The sequence below is a fragment of the Copadichromis virginalis genome, linkage group LG17 (genome assembly GCF_057382275.1).
Source record: "Copadichromis virginalis isolate Kocher_CV1m ecotype Utaka linkage group LG17, C_Virginalis_male_GT1.1, whole genome shotgun sequence".
NCBI lineage: Eukaryota > Metazoa > Chordata > Actinopteri > Cichliformes > Cichlidae > Copadichromis > Copadichromis virginalis.
This window is the reverse complement of record NC_140634.1, coordinates 10,067,781-10,093,899: the sequence shown is the minus strand read 5'-3', so window position 1 is coordinate 10,093,899 and position 26,119 is coordinate 10,067,781. Positions and strand designations below refer to the sequence as shown.

The 26,119-nt window shown below is 40.9% G+C and overlaps 1 protein-coding gene, 2 long non-coding RNA genes and 1 pseudogene across 5 annotated transcripts; 1 reads left to right on the top strand and 3 right to left on the bottom strand.

The window, feature by feature from the left end:
* Positions 1 to 1,533: 1,533 nt before the first annotated feature.
* LOC146689000 (uncharacterized) lies at positions 1,534 to 5,305 on the top strand. Its single transcript, XR_014916122.1, has 3 exons — positions 1,534 to 2,662; positions 4,819 to 4,863; positions 5,046 to 5,305. It is a non-coding gene; the product is annotated as an uncharacterized LOC146689000 (long non-coding RNA).
* Positions 5,306 to 12,657: 7,352 nt separating this feature from the next.
* Positions 12,658 to 13,963, bottom strand: LOC146688999 (uncharacterized). Of its 2 annotated transcripts, XR_014916071.1 has the most exons (4): positions 13,697 to 13,963; positions 13,343 to 13,396; positions 12,893 to 13,241; positions 12,658 to 12,793 (listed from the first exon to the last, which is right to left on the bottom strand). It is a non-coding gene; the product is annotated as an uncharacterized LOC146688999 (long non-coding RNA). The 2 variants fall into 2 exon arrangements; XR_014916070.1 differs by having other exon boundaries at positions 13,343 to 13,963.
* A 1,501-nt stretch (positions 13,964 to 15,464) lies between these two features.
* Positions 15,465 to 16,725, bottom strand: LOC146688998 (multifunctional protein CAD-like). Its single transcript, XM_085437186.1, has 2 exons — positions 16,662 to 16,725; positions 15,465 to 16,221 (listed from the first exon to the last, which is right to left on the bottom strand). Exons 1-2 carry the CDS (start codon positions 16,698 to 16,700, stop codon positions 16,021 to 16,023), a joined length of 240 nt encoding a protein of 79 aa, XP_085293312.1. The 5' UTR covers positions 16,701 to 16,725; the 3' UTR covers positions 15,465 to 16,020.
* Positions 16,726 to 16,735: 10 nt separating this feature from the next.
* On the bottom strand, positions 16,736 to 26,119 carry LOC146688997 (multifunctional protein CAD-like; annotated as a pseudogene). Its single transcript, XR_014916170.1, has 11 exons — positions 26,109 to 26,119; positions 22,562 to 22,631; positions 21,370 to 21,603; positions 21,057 to 21,278; positions 20,775 to 20,963; positions 20,120 to 20,244; positions 19,368 to 19,501; positions 18,881 to 18,993; positions 17,795 to 18,280; positions 17,506 to 17,688; positions 16,736 to 16,766 (listed from the first exon to the last, which is right to left on the bottom strand). The product of XR_014916170.1 is annotated as a multifunctional protein CAD-like (transcript).

Here is a 26,119-nt window from a genome sequence, read left to right as displayed (position 1 = left end):
TATGACAAATAAAACTGAAAACAGTAAAGGCAAAGGGAACACATCAAGTAAGGATTTCACACTCCCACTCACAACGGCACTTTCAAAGCATAAAGCCAAATATTTGAAAATTTCATTTTGAGGCATTTTAAAAATGAATGTGTTTGAGTTTCATTGCTCCAAAGCAATGTTTTCATATAAGCAAGACAACAACCAGTTTGCAACCATGTAAGTACAGTCCTCTATTGTAAACAGACGTGTTGGGAATCTGTCTGCGTTTATAAATTAGACAACAGTTATTTGCAGATCTTCATCAATCTGCCTGAGAGTGATTGCAGTCGGTCTGAGTTGGACTGCAACTGTTTTGAGTCAGGTTGCCTCCAAGGAGGCCGTTTATTATTTTCCTTTCCTAGTTGGAGAGATGGCTGTTGTTTTGTTTTTACTGTAGTGTGCTGGGCCATTAATGGCTCAGGGGCTGCAGCGTATCCGCGCCAACACCTAAGGCCAACGTGGAATCACCGGTCAGACTAACATAAAGAAAAAATCTGTTAAATTACACATTTGTATTCATTAAGTCACAGACAATGAAAACAAGCAGAAATCAAGATGTAATATTTTTATAATTTTATTGATGTTAAATTAAAGTCCCAGCTTAGTTATGTTGTCAGTGCAAGTCACTTCAATCTGTATAGCACCAAAGGAAACAATGGTGTTTTCAAGGTGCTTCACACTGTAAGGTAACAACTTACAGTATTAAAAAGAAAACCCCAAAAGAACAAACCCCTCTGAGCAAGCACGAGGCGACAGTGGGAAGGAAAAACTCCCTTTTAAGAGGAAGAAACCTTCGACAGAACCAGGCTCAGGGCGGGGTGGCCATCTGCCGCGACCATTCCTGGGGATTTCAAAAATGACTTGATCTGATCTAAATGTAAAACTAGCTAATTTAAAGTGTCCAGTGAGTTTTAGAAAATATCTTGCTGTTGATATCACGATGTCACTATAAAGGGGAAACTTTGTTTCCTCCCTTAAACCTCCCAAAAAATGCCCGCACCGATGAGAAGCACTTAGATATGCGACTTGGTTCTGGGAATATCTTTCTTTTGAAAGTTTTAACAATATCTTCATCAAGATCTTGGACGTTTAATTGCCAGAATGTCACAATAACCGCTGCATGCTTCCATCTTTTACAGAGGGATTTGAAAACCCTCTCGCTGAGTTTCTTGAACTTCTCTGGGGGGATTTTGTCGTATTCGGCCCTGATTTCAGTCCAGATTTTCATGGTAAGCCGTTTGGAGATAGCTTCAGCATTTTCAATGCTGAAGACTGTGTCTGATTTTTTTGCAGCCTGGGAAATCAGTCCTTCCACAAAGATTTCCACTGAAAGTCTGCATCTTTCTTTCTTTTCATATGATTCCAGTCTATCAGTAACTGTTACTGCCAACAGGTGTTCTTGGAATACTGAAGTAGTTATGAAATTAAATATTGGTTGTCCCATTAAATTCATTGAATCCTCCTCCCCACTCCTCCCCATTTTCACTGATATTTGTGACCAATTATATAATTGGTCACAAATATCAGTGAAAATGGCATTAGCAATGCAGTCAAAATAATTCTGCACTTTTTGGTCTAAATGCAAATCCATCCACTTGAATTTGTCCAAGAGTAGATCCAACAAACGTTTTTGGTGAGAATGAGGGCACTTTAAAAGTTTACCAAGCTTTGAAAGCACAGCCTGAATTAATGTCTCTAACCATCTTTCAAAGTCTAAGGTGTTTTCAGGTGGCTCACAGTCTACAGAAGATCTGTGATTCTGTATCTTTTTATATGACTCCGTTTGACTTACCGGTATGTTTGTTAACGGTAGGATGCTGGCTTCATGTTCAACACAGGATTTCTGCTGCTGGGGATCTGGAATTGGATTGTTTTCTGCTTTTGCAGCACTGTGTTGGTCAGCATTTTGACAGCGTTCTTCTGTGTTAGCTGTTTCTTGGCTGTTAGCATCTATATTCTGTGCTGTATCAAACTCCTGCTCAGCAGAATCGTCCAAAAATTTCACAGGTGACAAAAACGTTTTGCCAGTGGTGGTGTGGACAGAACAGTTTTGATGTACAGGGGAGTTCTGGGAAGACCTCAGTGGTGATACTGCTCCTGACTGTTCACACAGGTCCATTACGTCCTCTACAAAACCTGCAAGCCGCTTAGCGGTGAAGCAATCCGGATAGCCTGAGGTAAGCTCTTCCCACTGCTTGTTCGAAAAACTACTGACCAAGTTATTCAAGAGGGATACCAAAGCATGTACTGTAGAATTATCCCGATTGGTCTGAACTGTTTCATCATTTGTCATTGTGTTGTTTGAGCTTGCCATTTCACTTTTTTGTTTTTTATGTCTAAAATGTTGTTTTGTGTTAAACTCCGTGTTTGAACGTTTAAAGCGCTGCTGTCCCGCTGTGTGAATGCGTTTCAACTGAACAGCCAGGTCTATATATAAGGTCGGTTTCATTGTAACGTCACCAGTCAAAGGACTGGCCCGGCTCGTCATAACGAAAGGGGCGGGATAAATCTGTTGCTTAGCAACTGAAAAAAAGGCACACCGCGCTGAATGCTACATCCGTCCTGCGACGGTACACCGCCTCCGCACCACCGTTTAAACATGAAGTGTGGATGTTAGAAGATCCCAAATATGGTGAGCTACTGGAAAATTACTCACGTTTTTGTTCTTGAGAGTGAGCGATAATAAGCGACATTTTATTGAGAAATTACAGTAGTCTGTCTGTTTCTCTTCATAGCTCTTTTCAAAACACGGTTACCTTTGGTTTGTTTGGCTCCCAGCTTAAAACGTAGTTTCAGTGTTTTTGCCTTCTGTGATTAATTCTGGTTTGCCTGCTTTATGGAGCTCAAACCAAGGCAAAATTGAAGTATCAGTATTTAAATGTAAATAGACTCAAACTAGGAGTGGATCAAAGGGGGTCCTTTCAGGTGCCAAATCTCCACTGCTAACATTTTATGCATGTTTAGCTTAATTGTAGAAAAGGTGCTTGTAATAATGTTTGGGTGAATAGGTGAATGAGGCATGTTGTATAAAGCGCTTTTTAATGCACGAGCAAAATACAAAAACCCTATATAAAAAGCAGTCAGCTTACCATTTATGTATTTGTTCCATTGAACGCTTCTGTGAAAATCAATTTGATACTTGTTCAAATAAAAAATTTGAATCGATTAGTTGTTTTCTCAACATTTATTAATCGACTATATGCAGAAAACTGTGACACTGTGGAACCCTTATTGCCGTTGTTGCCCTGAGGCAACAGACCAATTTCAATAGCATCAAATAAGGGTTAAAATAATTTAAGGAAAAATGAATTCAAATGATTTTCTGTAACTACAAAAATGACCTAAATAAGACAGAAATACACATTCATTTTTATCGTTTTGTCAACAACAGGGCGCATGAGGTTTGTTCAATATTTGTTGTGTCTACAAGGCTCAGGCGCCCCCAAGTGTCTTATTTGTATAGTTGAAAGCATTATAAAGGAACGCAAAACTAAATTACATATAATTATAATTCTTGGCACTTTCTGGTGTGTGTGAGTTAGTGTTTCTCTTTTATGATTTGTGGGTCCAGCATCAAATTCAGAATCCTTCCCATCACACATGAGGTCTTGAATAATCATCTTATTTTAAAGACCTCGTAGTTTGATAGTTTGCTCCCTGACCGTGGTTCTGCCAGAGGGTGCTTCCTGTTAAAAGTGAGTTGTTCCTTCCCACTGTATTGAGGTTTTTTCTTTTTAATTGTAGACTTTCTACCTTACAATCTATACCACCTCGAGGAGAATGTTGTTGTGATTCAGCTCTGCATAAATACAATTAAATCGAATTAAGTGGGTTCAGCTAATTTGTGAAATAAATGTGAGTGACACGGTAAGTAATAGCCTGCATGTAACTCATTGTAAGAAGAGCAATATCGCCCCCTCCTGGTTCAACTTTTTTTTTCTTTGCAGTAATCTTTCCAATAATAATACATATGCACTAACCTCATGCTTGCTGTTAACAATAGCCTAAAGACATAAAATCAAGTTTAGTTTTTTCTTTAAGTTTATGTTTTTTATATGGTTGGCATTTATTTTGTTTCTTTTTAATAATTATATTGATTCTATTGATTGTTTGCCAAGCACTGAGGTCTCTGCTTAGACTGTGCTACTGGGATCACTGATTTAAAAATGAGGCAAAAGCACCAAAGTTGTGCTCCAAAACAGTACAGTGAGCTACAACCTGTTTCTGTAGTAATTCAAACACACTTATTGTTTTTAAATACATACATGTTTAGTTTTTTTAAACCTAATTATATAATTTTTTTTGCAAAAGTGTCACCTAAACACCCAAATATACGTAATTCAAAACTTACTTTAATTATTACCCATTTGGCTGGTAACATGGACCCAGTCTGATGGATAGTTACTGAACAGATAGTCTTTTCTTTAAAGGCTGCAGTCAAAGCAAATCATTGTAAAAACAAGACAAGTCAATAAAAAACAAGTAATAACTATCATACTAAACTACAATAGAGAGAAAATCCAGTAAATATAATTATATTATGTAAAAAAATATACAAATATTTACCTCTAATTTAAAAAGACATTACAAGGGTACTAGTTTCATTTTAATCTAAACATAATCTAAATTGACACTAAATCAGTTTAAATATTACAGCTGAAGGTGATTTTAATAAATGTACTGCTGCTTGACTTTGTTTTACTACTGCAGTATAATTTATCATGTACAAAAGCTCCAAATGTTGTTTCTCTGACTTAATGTTCTGATGACGTTTGTGTTATTTTGCAGGAAATAGTCAGGACCCAGATGAACCTGTGCTGGAATTCAGTGCGGGTGAGTAATATGAGCATTTATGAAGGCTGTCCATGACCCGTAATTAAATTTAGCGTCATTAGTCTTATTTTGTCTCTCAGTGCAGGTATGTAATGTGACAAAACCTCTAATGATCTGATATGTTTGGGATGGATGGGCTGTGAATTATATAGTGAATTGTCTTATTTTGTCGCTCTGTGCAGGCTAGGGCCTATTATATGCTGTAGCCTGAAGGCAGCTGAGTTGCAGAGGATGGAGTGATCACTGGCTTTCTACTTACAGGGTGGTGGGTCTCAGAGGACAATTGCTACCCCTGTTGAAGTGAACAACGTGTGGAGTGCAACTGGCTTTGTGGCATAGCTGGCTCTGGCCTTGGACTGTGTGTTTTTACTTTGTACCTAAATGGGACACTGGACTTTTAACTATTATTCATTGTGTTTATAAATAAAATTTTAGAATTTTATTGACTGTCATCTTTTTGCCCACGGCGGAGACGGTTGGTCAGACCTAGAATCTCTTTATGTGTGTGTGTGTGTAACATCAGCAGGGTTTTGCATAAAAGAGTGTGAGCAGGTCAAAAGGTCAATTCATTTATTGTAGTTTTATGGCAGCACCTTCTAGTGGCCTTGAAGCAAACAGTCTCCTAACTAAGCCATGGCATCTCCGGTCTCTCCTACTTTTGTGTGCTGTGCTGGAGGAGCAGCATTGGATCTAGTGATACTGAGTAAGCTGATTAGGACCGGCCTGGAGAAATGTGGTTTGCATGAAGTATCAGGAGAAAAACAACCTTGTATTGTAAAATAATAATACACGAATAATAAATACTTTTCATGACATTCAGATTTCTGGACTCACGAGTTCATAGAACATTAATGTTACGAAACATTGAGATAAGTCTTAAAACTACATTGTATACTTATTATTTATTTACTTTAATCAGATTTGACTGGTATTTTTAAACATTAAGTTTTTGTTCCTTCAACTATTGTATTTAAGCTTATGACTCACTCACAGTATGTTTATATAACTGTCTAAAAAACAGTGAGGATGTGGCCGCAGTGGCTGAGAAGCAAGAAGTTTGCTTTTTCTTTTTTTTTCTTTTTTTTAAATTGGGAAGCATAAATGAACATACCAGAAAACCCTGCACGAAGGAGCCATATTTGTTTTTTGTGTGTGCATAAGATGAAGCTTTAGTATTATTACACATATGATAATGATGTTAGCATGCAACACACAAACTCAAGTGGTGTTGCCAAGATAGTTGCTGACTGGCAAGAAACTTCTAGAAGAAATCTGGTGACAGTCCAAAGCACAAACGAACATGTTTAATACTCGTGCAAGACCCTGTGGGAAGGTGCCAGATTGCTGTATTTTGTGTGAATCAGGAAAAGTGCACGGTGATGACTAAAGCTTATAAAACATCTCTCTCCTTATGTGTGCATATATGAGAAAGAAAATTCTGCCAAAGCAACTTTAGCTTCTTGCAAGCATCAGTACAAAAAGGATGCTAACACAAAGCTAGCCAAGAACCAAGAGTGATTTTAAAGTTGAACGTATGCCGACCCCAGCAGCCAAAGGGAGCTCCGGGGAGAGCTTCTTGGGGTCCAGTGATGTGTCCTGAAGAGACGACATGAGCTCTCCCTCCTGTAGGCCCACCCCAGCAGTAGGTGCTGTCTGTCTCATTCCGAGTTAACTGCTACTCCTCTACATCTAAACGAGCCAGTTGAGGAGGTTCAGGCATCTGACAAGGGTGCCTCTTGAGCGCCTCCTGGGTGAGATGTTCCAGGCATGTCCCACCAGGACAGACAGGACACACCCAGGACATGTTGGGGAGATCACAGCACTCAGCAGAGAATGCCTCAGTGTCCCCCAAATAATGGAGGAGCTGGCTCGGGAGAGTAAGGTCTGGGTCTTCTCTGCTTATGCTTCTGCCACCGAAACTAGACACCAGATAAGCTCAGAAAAATGAAAAACCTGTTTAAATAAAGGTTAAAAAAAATGTTTGTCATTAGCTAGTCTGTGTACATGTACTTCTTCTCCAGTGTTGAAAATGTTAAACTCACAACCTGCACATTTTCTGGTTGCATCATCAAATAAATCCCCCCAAAAGTGGTCTGAGTACTTTTACACTGGTTTTATGCTGCGATATTTTCAAAGTCTTTCACTGAACACATTCAGTCACACATTGTTCATAATTTATTGGAAGTTTATTGTTTAATGTCCTGTCTAAATAACTTCAGTCACCATTTGTATTCATTAATGAATAACTGACTTCTAATATTAAAAGAAATAGAAACTGTTGTGCTGTTGTTCACGTAGAAGGGCCTGCTTCTGGATGTGCAGACTTTGTGCGTCAGTGGGAAGGTCAGGGTACAGGGTTCGAACCTCCTCATGAGATGTCGTATCTGCTGGATAAAAGCAAGCTACATCACATCAGGGATTGTCCTAGAGCTGCCCTACAGTAACAATCAACTGACTAATATATGAAATACTTGCAGTAGCACAATAATAAACACAAAGCAAAAAAGTGTTTAGTGAAGATAAAAAAACCCCATCACAGTTTTAGTTTGGATAAAGGGAGACAGAGCACCAATCTAAACAAGTCTAAACCATCTACAAAGTGATTGTAGGAGGAAACAACCTTGACTTCCTTTACATAGCTTAGTACTGAGAATAAAAGAAAAGCATGATTAGAATTATTTGTGCTTCTTCTTCTTTCGGCTGCTCCCTTTAGAGGTCGCTACAGTGGATCATCCGCCTCCATCTCTCTATTTCTAGCATCCTCCTCAGTCACACCAACCCCCTGCATGTCCACCTTCACTACATCCACAAATCCAGCACCACAGTTACTCTCTTCGCACCTTATCATAGCCTTCACTCCTACCCTCTCTATGCCTCCCGTCTCCATCCTCTTCAGAGTTGCCTCACTTCCTTCTCTAATTCAATTTTCATCCAAAGTACTCCTTCTCTCTTCTCAACACACATTCTTCACATTAGCACATTTCCATCTCTATACTTGGTTACTCTCTTCCAGGACAATTTATGTGCCTTGCCATTCATTAAAAATCATTTTCTCCTTAGTGTCCAGCCTCACATACAACTCACTACAAGCCTTTTCCTGTGCCAGTGACACCTCTCTCTTTGCTGTGCACCTAGCCTTTTAGTACTCCTTCCTTCAGCTCCCTGACTATCCCACTCTTTCTTTGCCAGTCTCTTCCTTGAATACATTCCTGAATCTGTTATTATTTGTGCAATGAAAATTAAATCAAGAAAGATTTTGCTTTTACAGTCTCACTGCAGGTTGACACATTATAAGCACGCCTGTGGTTCACATAAGCATTAAAAGCTTGTATTACTCCCTGATGTTTTGCCTGTTAGCATGTGCAGCAGCTGGAGAAGGACTCCTAGCTGAAGACAGGACAGCTTCTCGATGTGCAGATTGGTCGTCTTCTACGCAGAAGCAAAGGAGAAAAACCCCAAATTAAACAGAACAACTACTTCTAATTACAAACAGACGTCTCTCTAAAACCGTGGCAGCAGTTCACCATGTCAAATGCTTTCTTGTCGTGCACAGTGACTATAACAATTAGCCCCACTGGCTGCACTGTCCTGCAGTGACATAAGTTAATTCAGCATTGCTATAAAACAATGAGGCTATTACGTTTGACCTGTACTTGCAGAATACATTCCAAAGCTTTTGTTCCCTAAAGCATTCGTCCTTCTTTGTGAGCAGTTTGTGTCAAAAGAAAAGCCCAGAAACAGGCACCAGTTCAAAGGCATTTCTCAGATGATTTGCTGTAAACTTGAATACAAGCACAGATGAATAAATGTCTTGTAAAACATTGTACTGAAAACATTCTTCACTACGAATATCAAATTAAGATCACGCGTTAACAGCCCAGAGTTAGTATCGTAACTGTTGTGAATTTTAGCACTACGGTTAGCATTTACAGGATATTGTTTTTGATGATATTATACAAAGGACCCTGTTTCTGCAATGCCTTTTGTTTAAACTTCATTTCCTCTTTCTGTGACCCCACGGGCACTTCCTTTGGCCTGCTGGTTTGGAAAACCCAACAGTTCATCTATATGTAAAGAAGGCACTTAAACTGGAACAGACATGGCTGCGTTGATCCTGCCGTGGTATAATAGGACAAAGTGCATTCCTCAGTGCACCTCAGGCTTACAGCCTGCTAAAGCTCACATACAATTGATTATGTGCCTTTAGGTATATATGGTTAAACATTTCCTAGTGTAAATGACTACATGCAGTATTCTACCATGTGTAAACTTATATCCCTAAAGGATTCTAACTGTCTAGTGTTTAATGGACCTGTCAAAGATATATTGAGATTATAGAAGGCCCCTTTCAGAGCTAGGGGGAACTTCCTTATATGGTTGTAACTTGAAAACACACGAACCCTTCTGCCTATAAAAACCCTGCATAAAAGAATAAACTTTGAGTTGATTTTGGGAAAGCAACCCGTGCAGTCTCTGTGTCGTTTTGTTCTCCCAGCTGCTCCCGACGTCGTAACTAACCCAGCTGAACGGCATACCTGATTGTTACTTTGAATAATTTTGAATCTGATACAAAACTCTGCTTATCGGTGCTCACGCCTCAGGAGGAAACCCGATCCACGGATGATCCGGGATGGAGATTTCTTTCAGTGTCTTTGCCTCACCACATCTGGGGGTTAACTGGGTTAAATTCAACACAGCAGCATCTCTAAATGACTGATTCTAAGCCTGGCACAAAAGATAGAAATCCCTGTTGTTCTGGCATCTTATGCCTGCACACATTACCCTGCTGTTCAGTGGTGCCTGACTGCAATACCTGTTTACCAGATTGTAGTGGGTCTCGTGTGAATCTGTGCAACCCATCTGAACCTCCAGTTGTCACCGCTCTTTCCTCAGACACCAACGTAAGGCTGACAGCACTCTGAACACTTCCTGTTGATCATCTGAAGCACAACAGGGGACTGAAGGCGGGGCAGGGATCGGGAAAATAAAGGTTTATAATTTGCACAAATCTAACCCTGCTGGCTGGGAATTTCATTGGGTGGTGGGTGGTTTGGTGCTGACACTGAGCAATTCTGTGAATGCAATTTTTTTTTATTTATAGAGTTGTCATACAGGGCAAAATGTGAAAAAATTTGCAGTGAGTTACTCAGAGTTCTAGACGAGCGCTGGCTAAAAACAGAGGAGGGCCTAGATGGCGCAAGATTTGCCAGCTTTTTCTGCAAGGTTGGGATGGGCGGAGAGGGCTGCCTCTGCAGGACGACAACTAGATTCTTTCTTTGTCATTCTTTGACAACGACACAGCGGTACCCCGCCTCTCGCCTTATGACAGCTGGGATAGGCTCCAGCACCCCCCGCGACACTGAAAAGGATAAGTGGATGGATATTACTGAGGAGTCAGCATGGGGCGCGCCTCTGTCAGTGCGCCCCAGGGCAGCTGTGGCTACAATGTAGCTTGCTATCGCCAGTGTGTGAATGTGTGTGTGAATGGGTGAATGACTGAATGTAGTGTAAAGCGCTTTGGGGTCCTATGGACTAGAAAAGCGCTATACAAATGCAGGCCATTTACCATTTTTCTCTTCATTGTTTAGGTGGATCCTGAAGTTTCCTATGTCACCATCAGCAACACCTAGAAAACCAAGATAAGGTGTTTTGTTTAGTGATATCTGTATGTTTGTTTGTTTGTTATTATTTTATCTATATATCAGACAGCTTTTTTCAGGTTCGTGTTGATGATGAAATGATGCAGTGACTTCTGCTCTACTGTCAATTTTAAAATAACATAGTTCAAGCTGTTGAAAGAAAAAGAATTTGCATTTAATGGAAAGACAATTTTTGAATATTGTTTATGGGTCCAACAGATTTAACCCTTGTGTGGTGTTCATATTTTTGTTACTCAGCCAGTGTTCATGGGTCTGGTGGACCCGCTAGAGTTTTGGCTTTCCAAATTAACACTATCAAACAATTTTATGTTAAATTACTCAACAGATGTTTACTTCATCCCAATTACAAGCCATATGAACAGCAAAGATGGTTAATTTTTTCCCTTTCCCTTTGTTAGATCACATTTATGAATTAATGTGCTTCTCGTTTGTTTGTTTGTTTTTATAAAATGTTATTAAAAAATAAATCAGTTATAATCAAGTGGAGTGAGTGGAAAGACACAACACATTTACACGTGAAGCAATATGTTTCACAACTAAATGGGATCAGCTGCTCATCAATGGTGACATTAGGCCCAGGGTTGTAAAACAGGGGGAGGTGGTGCACACACTTATCCCACACTGTCCTGATGGCAGCTAGCTTGTCTCTCTGCCGTCGAGCTGGTCTGTCATCTCGGTTATCAAAACGGATAATCCTGGAAATTTTGTGGAAGTTTTCCAGAGACATTGATGCACGGAAAGCTTCTTGCCGGTTTCTGCATCCCACAGGATTCTGTGGATTCCCCTTCGGACCTGAAAACTCCTGCAAGGATAAGAACCCCAAAGTAGGCCTTTGGGGTTCTTGGAGGAATTTGGTCCATCTCCTTCCACCTCTCTCCAAAAACACACTTTCCTTCTAGATTACTGCAATCCAGAATAATTTTCTGGATGGAATCTGGGATGAAAAGCTCAAATGAAGACTTGATGTCCTGCACATGAGTAACTGTCAGCCGTTGGCCCTGGCTTATCACAGTAACAGCTCTGCAGGGTGGCTCATTTCTTGGGCAAGAAGACCATTCAATTTCACCAGTTATTGACATCCATATTTCTTCACTTGCTGTCTGGTGGGCTTGTTCTGGTCCTAGAGCTGGCTGCAGATGGAGTACTCGTCTTCGTTTTGTTACTAAATGGTGCTCAACCTCATCCTCTTCTTCAAAGTCACTGTCAGACTCTGAATTTTCAGAAATGTGAAATATTCTGAAACCTCTTTGTCAACATCATCATCCGAAGCCCCTCTCTCTTCCAAAATCAATTGGATGGCCCTCGCAGCAGATAATCTTTTGCCATCTTGATCAGTTGTGATAAGGAACCACACTGGCAACGTCTTATTTATAGTATTATGCCCCTAATTTGCAGGTGGGACAGGGTATGAGAAAATAAAATTTGGATCCCTCAAGAAAGAGGGTAAAATGTGTGGGAATGTAAGAGCAGACGTGTTGATAGTTGAATTTTCAACAATGTTGCAACTTTGTGCGGGAGCAGGAGGGGAAGAAAACACTATCAGCAGCACCAGAAAGGAGAAGGACAGAGTGTGGGAACACAGGACCTACACTTTCAACACTTTTATTAGACCTGGGTCCAGTGGACCCGAACACCTTGTATGTAATGTAAATGTGTGGGGGGAGGTACAGTATGAGGTCATTGAAAATTAGTTTATGTTCTTCACAGAAAATAAGCCAAAGCCAATGAATTTCAGGTTGAAAAAATAAATTGTTTAATTTTTCTTTTAAAAAAAAAAACTGAAAACGGGTCTCACAGACCCGAACACCATACAAGGGTTAAAACCAACTGGAGATTGATTTACTTGAGAAGAGCAGACTTTTTGATAATTTATAGAAAATGGATTGTTTGGTGCAGAAGTACCTGGTGCGGGCAGCTCCAGCTTCGCCCTCCTGAGCTGTGTATTTTCATTTAACCTAGCTAACGCTGTTTCTAAAGCAAGAAATGGGTCTGTAATATCTTGTTCCTGGTTATCCATTTTTTATTATTATTGCTTAACAGGAATATATTAAAAGAACAAAAAACCACAAAAGACAGTTTGTTTGAAAAAACAAAATGAAAAAAAAAAACACAAACTTTTTATAAGATGAGCTGAACTAATTCAGCGAACAGAGATACCGCGCGAAGAGCGATTGAAGCGAGCTGCCTTCGTGTGCGTGTTCGCCTTGTCCTCGTTGTCCTCGTTGTCCTTGCGATCCTACCGGTCCTGCTATTCCTCCTTCTGAGATGCCCTGAGAATTTGAGGGTAAGATACAAACAGTTAGTAAAGTTAAATAGAAAAGGGATAGTTTTTATAAAATGAGAAAAAGCGAGACCCTAGAGAGACTGACCGTGATTGGGTCTCAAAGGCAGGCGCGGTGCATTTCGTGTGTCTGATGGCGGAGAAGAAGAAGCGTTTCTGGGGCTCCGATTGGCCGGAGCATCCGGAGTGAGATCGGAGAGCGAGTCTTGCCTGGCCCCGGCGGACAGGCGCAAGTTTTTCCCAGAGGGTCGCGGGAGAGAACAAGCTCCGACGGGGATGGAACTGGGGCCGGATGAAGCGGGGCGATCTAGCATAGAGAGCAGATGCTGTCTGTCGTGTGTGGAGAGACGGATGTTCTTGCCTGTGGATCGCTCAAGCACTGGTGGAGAAGAATTCGGCGAACTCGAAAAAAATAAAGCTGTCCAAGTCTGAGATATCTAGAAAGTTTGATAAAAATGAAAAAGAGGGTAAATGTTTTGTTTTTCTTGTACAATTAGCTGTTAAGAGGGAGAACAAGAATGAACCAAACCAAACCTACCAACTCGATCGAGAGAACCAAAAAGAGAGGAGTTGAGCTCGCTTATCTCAGAGTCTGAAAAGAAATAACAACGAGTATTTACAAACGGGGAAAAACAGTAAAATATAAACATTATATGAACAAGAGTGAGAAAAATGAGGTACCTGATGAGGACATGATCGCTGCTAAAGTTTAGTGTACAAACGCACTTTTTAGCTCTGAGTGTTAGAGGCGAGCTTATTTATATTTTTAAAAAGTGTATTCCAAGTGTTACAGAAGCTATTTTGCATGGCTTTTGAAGATGAAAAAGCTTTTGAGAGAATGGTAAAAAGGAAAATGCGAAAATGTAGTTAGAGGGGGAAGATTAACACTTACCGAGTGATATGCACATAGGGCACGCGAAGGCAGTTGTTGTTGATCCCTGGTTTCGTGGCTGTTGCGAGCTCGCAAGCAGTCTGAGCGGCGCCAGTTGTTGATATGTCTGAAGTCAGAGGTCTTCTGGGAGCTCGACGGCAGTCTTAACCTCAGCGGGAGATCATAAAATCAGACCTGGAGCCGATTGGCTAACCGGGGTGCGAAGGGAGCTGTGCGATTTGTTATGTGATTGGCAGGGGGCGAAGTGAGGGGGAGTTGGTCTCTGGCGGAAAATTTTCAAACGATGTAAGCATAGCTGGACTGGCCATCGGGCATACCGGGCATTTGCCCGGTGGGCCGCTGGCGATTTTTTTGTTTTTATGGGCCGATGGACTTTTTTTTTAGGAAGGGTATATATAATGAAAGGTGTTGGATTGGGTAATTGGTCATGATCGACTCTGGGCTGGACCAATTACAGCCGAGGAGACGGATTTACCCTCCCCCTTGTTTAGCAATCACGTGATTTTCGCGCATTGCATGCCGGGCACTAGTGGCAAAACAATGCAAGTACCGCATCAAATGCAAGCATTTGCAGCACCGCTAAACGTTCATTCTCCGGTTCCAATACCTTCTTGTTTTTTCTTTGCCGCACAAAAAAGGAATGTACAAAACAAAAGGAGAACAATGCCGGTCCGTACAAAGACAGACTCGACGAAAAGACAAAGAAAAGATACGAGAAAAAATCAAAGGAGTGAAAGGGTCAGACCCTTATGAGCACACAGAGTGGACAAAAGACGTTAGCGTGCTGCCCAACTTTCACTACGCTCATATTTATAATTATACGCTTCTTGGAGTGAGTGCATACACTCATGAAGTTTAGTAACTTCAGGCCACTGCAACAAGCCCAGGTACAGTTTACTGACGGATGGGTGCAGGACCTTGAAATGCACTGTGTAGAACGAAAGACCATCGTACGAACAAAGGTAAGTTTACCAGTCTCACAAATCGTCGTCATAAATACACATTCGTTAACAGTTTATTAATATAACCTTTGAGCTCAACGGTAATTAATTAGCAGTGGAAATAATTTCTGGTTCATTACAGAAATGTAGCAGTGACAATAATATTGTATGTTGTAATCGCACTGGAGAATTAGTGATACAAAACAACTGTTTTATCCTGTGAATAAAAGTATATGTTTTTGTCAATGTACCATAATAACAGAAGCGAAACGCAATATTGTGTCAGGACAATTCACTATTTATGCACAATAAACAAAGGAGCATAGCGCGACAATTTCTGTTCAGCGCCAGACTTGCTTGTAACCTATATCACCAATTATGTTAAGAAAAATGACGTATTAACTACTACAAAACTCTGACCTTTGTGGGAATGCTTGGAGCAGACTAACCTGTGAGCTGGAGTGTTCTGGGACGTTATATTTGGTATATCCAGACCATCCGTCGGCTCTTACTTCGGAAACATGGCTTAAATTTCTCTTCAACGACGTAATCCGATTAAAAAAAAACGATCTCTTTACCCGTCGGCTTCCCGTGGCTGTCATGCAACCGGCAGTTAATAATACAACAGCTTCTTGCCATTTTTTGGGTTTCTTTTTATCGCTGTGTAACTGAGTTCGCTAGTACCTCTTGCCACAAGTTCCCAGAATCCTTTGCGGTTTTACCCCTGAATGACGTCACATTTTCAATCTTTATCCTGGTGGGCCGGTCTCTAGTCAAAATGCCCGGGCCGATTTTTTGTCCCAGTCCAGCCTTGGATGTAAGCAGCGCATTTAGGAGCAGAGCGGGGAACGAACAAGGAGGAAAAAATTGTGCTCTGCTCTGGAAGGGTCGGCGATTAAGAGCGAGGTAGAACTTAGACTGTGCGTTGAATTTTAGAGGTTGCTAGTAAGAGGGAAGTTTTTGAAGAAAAAAGACTAAGGAGTTTTCCCCCTGTTTTGGATTATAAGGCTTTTGGGAATAGAGGGTAGCTAACAAGTTATTCTAGGGTTTTTGGGGAAATCGCGGAGGAGTTTTTAAGGAGTTTTCCCTGCTTATGTTTCTAAGGATTAGGTTAAGGGGGCTGCGGGGATCGCGAGAGTTTTTTTCTGAGTATGAGTTTTATTCTAAATCTACAAATGCATATAAATCGAAATAAAGTTTTGCCCCAAGGCATGCAGCCTGTATTTCCGGCCATACTGAACGTTACAAAAGCACAAGTTTAACTAAACAATTTTAATATGGTTTAAGAGATTTTTAAACACATAAGCACGGAGCCCGAGAGAGCACGGTCCGGAGACCTGTGATTCAATCAAAAACCAAAATACTTCACCCGGTATCTTTGTACTAGTTTGTCTGCATAGCTTGTCTCCTGTAGCCTTTGGTGACAAAGGAGGAGAGCCTTCGACCTCCGCTGTTCCTCATGGAGAGGTTAATGACAAGGTCGAAGTGGTTCTCCTCCAGGTAGTTCATGATGCTGCGCTGCTTCTCTTTGGTGGCACATTCATCGCTATCGTACTCCTCAAACGGCCAATCGATTGCAGTCACCTGTACAAGGAGACAAAACAAACTTAAAGACAATATCTTAAAGAGTCTTAAAGTTTCTATCCTGATTTCATCCTGTCATAGATTAATACTTAAAATAGAGTGTTATTAAAGTACTTAAGTGAACGCCACAACTATGAGCAATGACATTTCGAAATAAATTTCTGCTGTTTTTCAAAAGCTCTAGCAAAATAAAACATTTTTTACAGTTACATTGTATCCATGTATAAGTGCTGCTCATCTGGAATCTTTGGTTTAATGTGCAATTCAAGAGGAATGATAAAGATGTAAAGGTTACCAGGATTAAAGCATTTAAAAACAAATACACATAAACACGACCATATTCATGAGTCACTCACAGATGTGCCACTGCAAAATAAGTCGATTTTGATTTAAATAAAGTTTGTTACTCCAAAAAATGAAGCCTGTGTTAAAAGAATTACCTTGACTCCATGCTCTGTGTAGAAGTCAGCCGTGCCCATGCTGGCATACAGGTCATATCCCAAAGACTCCAGGACCTGCACGGTGGGCAGCAGCTCACTCTTGTTCTGCAAACACAAGTCAATGCAAATAGTTTGGATAAACCATAAAATCATAACATCAGTGCTGAAAGCTGGAAAAATCTATTTCGTTTACTATGCTTCACACAACCGGAACACTCTGCAGATGCTCCTTAAAATCAGATCACTTTTAAACTTCTTAAATCTATTGTGGTAGACAGACAGTTTCAATTTCAGCTCATCTTATCTGACATCGATGGCCTTTTCATACAGTTCCATTTGCTGTTTTTTTAACCCAGCATTCATATCTTTAGACTTCCCTGAACCACGGTCACCCCTTAATCTAGTTTTTATATTTTCTATATTCAGGCAAACAGATCATAATATTTCAACGCCGCAGAAAAAAATGTGGTTCGATGATTTTTATTCCATTTGTGTTGCTGAGATGGTTTTGATCGAGTTTAACTACATCTGGTCTCATGGTGATAATATTTACAGTTATCAGCTGTTGGTGGAATCATCAACAGCTGCTGCAAAAACAAATAATCAAGGTTTGTTGCTTTTCTCGTTAGAAAAGTAGCAGATGCATAAAATCTGTTGTTTATTCCCATGTGACTGATCAGCCACAAAAACATCTGCCAAACATAACCCACAGTTGTGACTAGACTTTAATGTGCCACTAAAATGCATCATTCGTACTTCCAGCTGCATCACTTGTGAGCTGAACTCACTGTTCACATCTGGATCCCTATCTGTTGTGTTTCTGTCAGTCGAAACCTTTAAGTACCTTATAGCTGCCGATGGAGAGCAGGATGTTCTTCTTGGGGATCTTGAAGCCTGTGGAGAGCATGGCTTTGAGGTAAGCCTCGTACTGGTTCTCCCCAAAACAAGCTACTTCTCCAGTGCTGGTCATCTCCACCCCGAGCACCACATCAGCTCCGGCCAGCCGAGAGAAAGAAAACTGAGGGACCTGGAGGACATTTGGTTGAAAGCAATCCGTGATGCTCAGTCAGATGAGAAGACAAAAGTGATTTAACATGAAGGGAAATATTTATGATTGCTTTCACACTACTTACCTTGACTCCCACAATCCCTTTCCCTTTCATCAGGCCCACTGGCTCCACGTCCTCCCCGATAATGTACTGGGTAGCCAGAGCCACCAAGTCCACTCCCAGTGTCTTGGACACAAAGGGGAACGAGCGAGAAACTCGGACGTTGCACTCGATCACTTTGAGCTGGTCATCCTGAGAGAAAAAACACAGCGGTCATTCAGCCGCCACTGTGTCAATCTGCTTCACCACTGGCAGGATGGACCAATCGTGACGCAGCTTTCTGACGGCCAGCTCTGTGCTGTTAGAGGGAAACGTGGATTTAGTGATAGAGGACAAACCTTAGTTTGGATTCTTTAAAAGCACTTTATCTAAAATAACATTTCATGCTGATAATACCCTAATGTGCAGGAACCAGCGGTCGATTTTGGTCAGCTCATACAGCTTTTCCACAGTGTAGCCAGCTTTGAATGCTGCCGCCAGCACAAAGATACGCTTATCTGTAGGAGTCTCCTGGTAAGCAGAGGGAGCACAACATACTAACTGTGAAGTAAAGTGCTGCTAGTTATTTGCCAGCCATGAGCATCAGCTCAGACATTTGGGCTTATTTTCTCAAAATAAATAAATAAATAAAAATAAATCAGCCACACACATAGTAGCAGAACATGATTAACAGCATGCAATGAAACATTCCTCAAAAAACCCAGAAGCAGGAAGCATTACAGTAGTAGATAGCTCAGGGGAGATCTGGCACCATCTACTGGTCCCGTTAAGACAGAACAATACAGTTTTGACCTTTTAAAATGTCCTTATCACAATCATTTATAGGGTCACCATCCTAATAGAGGTGTAGTAAAACAGATCAACATGCTTTAATGTGCAGCACCATCACTCATCCTTAAAAGCCGATGGCATTGCATAGCAAAAGCACCAATGTTGTGTTCTGACCAAATATGAATCATCATATCATTGCATGGTTGGCTGAAAATGGTTAAAAATCTTTCAACCTGAGATAAAGTATTTGCTGACACTGCAGTGAACAGGTCGTGCAGCAGCAAGGCATTTTTTAACCAGTACAACCATTTAACCTGGACTTCAGCTATGGGAGGTTACCTTTTCAGAGACAGGCTTGATGGTGTGGTCAAAGCCAACACAGTTCTCATCCACCATCCTCAGAGCTTTCTGGAAGGCTTCCTCAAAGCTACGACCAATAGCCATCACCTCCCCTGTTGAAGAAAAGGTTCAAGCACTGAGCACAATATCCATAATAAGCACCTGACTTACTGGCTTCTCTGCTCGCACTGGTAAAGGTTAACTTTATAATCAAACTGTGAAATAAAGCAGTAGAGTAAAACTTTAATGCCCTCATGGAGAAATCTGCTGTGATAGCAGTGCAGAAAAAATAAATAAATAAGAATAAAAAAAGAAAGAAAAAAAACATAGTAGGTGCAAAAAATGACCATCTGAATTTATTGTTAGCTTTACTGAGACCAAACTAAGTATTTTTAAAATGTTCTGGAATACTAACAGTACTAAATCTACTACCTATTTACAATTTGTTACAACATATTTTTGTTCCAAGCTCGCTTTTGCCTCTTACCAACACTCTTCATGGAGCTGCCTATCTTGGTGGAAACCCTGAGGAACTTGCTGAGATCCCAGCGAGGCACCTTCACCACACAGTAATCCAAACTCGGCTCAAAGTTTGCCGTCGTCGAGTTTGTCACTGAGTTTCTGGACAAAAATACAGACGCAGTGCAAATATTTTTCATGGGTGAATCACTTAATTTAAAGGCGCTTTACAGTTAAGACATTTATGCCAAAAAATAAAAAAAACTACAATGCTTATGCTGCAACTGCTCAAAGCAGTTTTGTCAAAACAATAACTTCAAATTAACCAAACTGCCAGCTGTGCAGGTGATGAATATCATCTTGTCACCAACATTTCCAAATTTCTTTGCTGATGAAAAATTGTGAAAACGTTTATACTAAAAAAAATGATTGAATTTCAATGATCAGATGTCTTTAAGTGTAATGATTGACTAGCTACATGTTTCCTGGGTCGGTGTGACACTGTGGGGGTGACTATTCAGGGTAAGCACAACAGGTCCACATGCAGTGAAGGCAGCGAGTCTGTGCTGCCTTACTTTACAGGCATCTATGCATCACAATTGTTTTTTGGTCGTTTAATATAGAAAAATTGATTTTAAGCTTGAATACTTTAAACCCCACTTTTAAAAAATGTTCAGTTTAGCAGAATACTGGAATGTCTTTGTTGGATGTCATCATTCTTTAAAAGCAGCGATGCCCCTGTTAGATCATTATCCGCCGTTCTTAAGCTGAGAGACGTACTTGAGCTGTGGCAGCGGGATCCCCAGACCAAGTTTAGCTGCTACGTAGGCCAAAGGATAACCAGTCGCTTTACTGGCCAGAGCAGAGCTCCGTGACAGGCGGGCATTCACCTCAATGATGTAGTACTGCAACACATTATACATAGAAGATACAATTCAATCACACACATTACGGGAATTAGACCAGGAGCAGGAATACCAGCTCCCCATGCACACAAGACCTGTTTAAAGGCCTGTTCTGATACATAAAGCCTATTCATACAAATCTATTCCTGGTTTGTATGAAATGAACTTGGTCACATTGATACCTAAAACAATTTTCTTTTAAAACTTATTGAACTAGAATTTACATAGCAAAGACTTTTTACAACCTTGGTTTGGAGCCAAAACAGTAAATGTAAGCCGTTGACATACCTGGCTGTTACATTATCTGCAGATCCAGCCGCACACTCTGTACATCCTATAGCCATATAAACTGTATATACTTAAAGTCATGTTACCACCCATGCTTATTTCAATATACCTACACTTTCTGTACTATTCATTACAGCATGTCACTGGCTTTAAAATAAGGAAATGCAAAACAGATCCACTTTATAGGTGAACACAGTCCTATTTGTGCTTTTCATCACCCAGGTCTTCACATATATGCTTACCTGTTCAGATTCGGGGTTAAGAGCGTACTGGATGTTACACTCTCCCACGATGCCGAGATGTCTGATGACTTTAATGGCCGTGTTTCTCAGCATGTTGTACTCGCGGTCATTAAGCGTCTGACTGGGAGCCACTACAACGGATTCCCCAGTGTGGATACCCAGTGGGTCGATGTTCTCCATATTACACACCTAAACAAGAGGAAACAACAGCCACTTTAAATCGCCCTCAGTTTTTTTTTTAGAGAGTATAAGCTGTTTGTTCTCTGGTCTCCTTTTACTCACAGTCACACAGTTGTCATAGGCATCCCGGACCACCTCGTACTCAATCTCCTTCCAGCCTTTCAGGGATTTGTCCACCAGCACCTGAGAGGTGTGAGCGAATGCTGCCGTTACCAGAGAGGTCAGCTCCTCTCTGTTGTTGGCAAAACCGGAGCAGAGGCCTCCGAGAGCGAATGCTGAACGAACCAAGACGGGGTAGCCAAGACGCTCAGCAGCCGCCACCGCCTACAGCAGAGTTAATCAGATAAATTTAGACTTCACTGGGGCAAAAAACAATCCAGAAGCTATTAATTTATAAGCGAACACGTCTCCTCACCTGTTCCACCGACAGAGCTGCTTCACTGGGAGCTACATGCTCATTGATCTCTTCCATTTTCTCCACAAAGATTTTCCTGTCTTCGGTCATCTCAATGGAGGAAACAGGAGTTCCCAGAACCTGCACTTTATATTTCTCCAGAACGCCCTGCTTGGTCAGCTCTACACCGCAGTTCAGTGCAGTCTGACCTCCAAAAGTCAGCAGGACGCCGTCCGGGCGCTCATTTTTTATCACCTGTAACAACAAGATGTAATGACACGAAGCACTCACAACACATGAAAATGAGACAAACAGCTCTGTGGATTTCACACTGGGAATTTCATCCCATCCAAGACATTTGGAAGTCTGCAACTGAACTAAAAGCAGCTTAAGTCATCTTTTTTTTTTTTTTTAGCCTCTTCGTTTCCACTCTATACTGCCGTATGATGGATGCAGGTAGAAAGCTGAGCGGGGATTTTTATATCTTTGAGCCAGCACATTTTTACAGAAATGTATTATGAACACTGAAATTTAAAAATAAAAATAATAACAAACTACATTAAATAAACCTGGGCAAAGAAGGTAAAAATCTGAGGGAATATTTGTCCTCAAACTTGTTTCTTTTCATTATCATTATTAATCCGCACTCTTATTTTTCCTCTCTTACTAATTAATTACTGGCTGTTGTCACTATATTGCATCTATATAAAAACCAGAGTGGAGCAACGAGCTCTCTTTAGTCCACCAGCACCAACCTTTATCTTACATGATGACTTCCAATGGAGCCGCGGATTTAAGGGCTGTAACACAAAGCTCATGTTTTGCCTTTGCTTTGCTAGTGCTGCATTCAAGTGTTCAACCAAACAAAGTGATGGACCACGTAAAAGTGTATCTTATCCACAGTAAAGAAATAAAAATAAAGGTTGTCCTAGAACCCACTGCCCCAAATCCTACAATACAGACACAAAAGAAGACTGAACTACCTTCAACAGTCACCAAAGCTACAAACACACCTGTGCAGAACTGCTCTGTGTTCTGTGGTGGGCTGTGATTATGTGAGACCCCTCAGTCTTTAAGACAAACACAATCTGGGGTCAATACTGACTGATCCGAAAAAACAAACAAACAAAAAACAGTTGACCTACAAATTTCACTGTGTCCACAGTTTCTCTTCTTTCATCAGTCACAGAGTTGCAACAGAGAGAATCCATACCTGAGTGACGTACTCTGCTGTAATCGGCAGAAAGTAGACTTTGTCAGCCAGATCTTTGGAGGTCTGGGCCCTATTTCAGGAAGCCGGTTTAGTGCAAACTCTGAGTAAGTATACCCTGAGTTAACGAAAACTCTGGCTTTTCGGTTTCACAAAGCGAGTTTAGATTAATCCTGAGTGAGTCACTATGATGACACACTCTGTGAAGCTAACCTGCTTTCCGCCGGGAGAGAGTGATTAGAGCGCGTTTGGACATTTTATCATTTCCTGATGATTTTCTGTGTGAACGTTACCGTTTTTCAGCACAATCTATAATTCATTTGAATAACATCCTCAGGCCTAATATTGCTCATGTGACACATCGTGGAAATTCTCTCAGTTCTGTACATATTATTTGTATTGCACTTCGGTTTTTTGCAAACGGGAGCTTTCTGTATAATATTGGTGACGCTGAGCACGTTTCCAAGGCTACCGTCTGTCGGGCAGTCAGGAATGTTACCGTTGCACTGAAATGTCTCCTGTACTCGTCTGTGGTGTTCCCCGGTCATAGACCCACAAGATTTATCAAAGAGGGATGCCACAAAATTGCAGGTATCAGGATGACCAAAACTTAATTCATGATGTGGTGATATTTGAACTACTACTTAAATTTTACATTTATTTTCACGGTTCCCAGGCGTGGTTGGCTGTATAGATGGCACTCACATTCCAATCATTGCTCCTTCGGTAAATGAAGGAGACTATGTGAACAGGAAGTCTTTCCACAGCATTAATGTACAGGTACATAGTTCCCTGTAGCATGTCAAACTAACAAATTATTTTATTATAGTAATGGATGCTAATTTGCGTTCTCTGCACTGTGAAGATCATATGTGATGCTGCCAACATTATCACAAATGTGGACGCCAACTGCTCGGCCTCTGTGAGTGGTGGTGGTGGAGGACCCCCACCTGTTTTTCGGGCCTCCGCTTTTTTTCTGTTGGCTATAACGGGTCACATTTGAGCATACAGAGTAAGCAAATATGTACTTGTAATGTGCTCAGATAATTTCAATAAGTGCTTACAGAAAGAAAATTAATGTAGCCTCTAACTGCAATTGATTTACATGGGACAAACAGACCAAGCACTATGGCTCATAATACAATTACAGCTTACCTGTTTGGACTATATTTTTATATTTCATTTTTACTTGCTGCCAGGAACGTTTGGGGCCTGTTGGGTCACATCAATGTTTAAATTAACACTCACGCATTGACTCTGTCGGCTATGTTTTGCCATGCATGCTCCCTTTCTTTTGCAGCTGAGGCTGTGTTACTTTTTTCCCGCAAAATTTGCATGTTATCGGCATATGCTGCCATCAGAATTTCGGCCTCAAGCGCTGTAAAATACATTGACCGCGCCTTCTTTCCCTCCATCTCCATGGTGACTCGCTTAATCTGTGCTCCACTAATCAGGGCTTTACGTATTCTCGTGTGCGCGCTTAACTTGGGGTTAAAGCAACTCCGCGTTGATTGAACTACTTGTTATCAGCCTTTCTGAAACCGAATATTCCGAGTTGGACAGTTCGGGGTTACTCAACCCTGAGTATCGTTTTTCACTCTGAGTTTTCTAAACCGGTTTCCTGAAATAGGGCCCAGGTCTCTGTGGCTTTTAAACCCCAAAACACGCTGCGCCAAAAATTGGTCCACCCCAAGGATCGGGTCCCCCGACACAAACAGAGTAAAATAGTGTACGCTGTTAAGTGCCAGGAGGATTGCCAGGATTTATACATCGGGGAAACCAAACAACCTCTGGCGGAGCGGACGGCACAACACAGAAGAGCTACCTCGTCTCGCCAGGACTCTGCGGTCTATTTACACCTACAGGCCAGTGGACACTCTTTCAATGATGAGGATGTACACATCCTGGACAGAGAGGAACGCTGGTTTGAGCGCGGAGTCAAGGAGGCCATTTACGTGAAAAGGGAAAGACCATCTCTGAATCGAGGAGGGGGCCTAAGGGTACATCTTTCGCCATCTTACAATGCTGTGATTTCAGCCATTCCCCAACTCTCTGTGAATGGTACTCATGGCCATTGATCTGTGGTCTTTGATCAGTGGGTTTTGGTCAGTGGTTGTTGATCAACGGTCATGAGAATTTTCGTAATTATGATTAAGGAACTGACCTCCCAGCCCATTGTTCCCTCGGTGGGCTGGTTTCAGTCATTATACAAATGTACTGTTTATAAGATTTGGAGAACCCTGCAGTCAGCTGAGACTGAAGAAGTCACTTGGATGAGTGACGAAACGTTTCTCCCACAAAACGCTACGTCCAGATGAACAGAATCAACTTTGGAGATAGAAAAATATAGTTTTTCATATAAACTTGATTATTGTCTGTAGTAGGGCTGCCACAAACGATTATTTTCATAGTCGACTAGTCATCAATTATTTTTGCGATTAGTCGACTAATCAGATGATGTATCCATTGGACGTAAAACATACGGCCTATTGCACCAGCATTCATCTGCTCTTATATAACTATAATTAGTTTACTGCTTGAAGTGTTTAAAGTATGTGCTAACTAAAAATAAAGACAAGATGATAGATTAGACTTTTAATAAATTTGGAAATTGTCTCAGTGGTTTAATAAATTAAGTCGTCTGCTCTTTGCTCCCTAAAATTTAACAGGACATTGGAGTAAATTCTCGACCATCTCAAACTTCTGTTTAATCAGTTTTCTGTTTGACGTTTATTCAGATGTGTAAAATCTATAACTTTAATCTCAGCCAAACCGAATTACTCCGGAACAAATAAAACACTGAAAAAAGCCAAACAATAACATTTTTTAGGTTATCTAAGTGACTTATATATCATGTTTAACCTGAGTAGCAAAAGACCGCGGGGGTTTGAAAACGATGTGCCGGGTGTTCGCTGTTCTACACGGATCTAGTGAACCTTACCCCAGCTAGCTATCAAGCTGGTGGGTAACAGATGTCTCTGAAAACGTCGGTGCACTTTTGCAAATATGTGGTGTCTTGATAAACTGAGCAGATGTTTGAGGTTTACACAGCTACATTCTCTCTGAAAATATGTTAAACGTTTATTTTGTGACCCAGAAACAGTAATAAGAGTAATACTAGAAAGTAGGGCTGCCACAAACGATTATTTTGATAGTCGACCAGTCACCGATTATTTTTGCGATTAGTCGACTAATCAGATCCATTGGACGTACAGCTTATTGCAGCATGCATCTGCTCTTATATAACTATTATTAGCTTATAGCTTTAAGTGTTTAAGGTCTGTGCTAACTAAAAATAAAGACAAGGTGATAGTTTATTAAATTTTAATGAAATTTGCAGATTGTTTCGGTGAAGTTTAATAAACTCCTTGCTATCTAAAATATAACGGGACACCGGAGTATATTCTCGAGCATCTCACACTTCTGATAATCAGTTGTCTGCTTGATGTTTATTCAGCTGTGTAATAACAACACGTTCTCACTCCCAACTCGTCAAACGTGTGACGCATGGTCAGGCTCCCTCTGCTGCACTTATGGACGCGCAGGGTACCCCCCTCGCAT

Bases quoted from the DNA above. Each gene is read 5' to 3' on its own strand.
- LOC146688998 (XM_085437186.1), bottom strand. From the start codon at position 16,700: ATGGGCACGGCTGACTTCTACACAGAGCATGGAGTCAAG. The intron at 16,222-16,661 runs GTAATTCTTTTA...CTCCTTGTACAG, and splicing joins ACACAGAGCATGGAGTCAAG to GTGACTGCAATCGATTGGCC.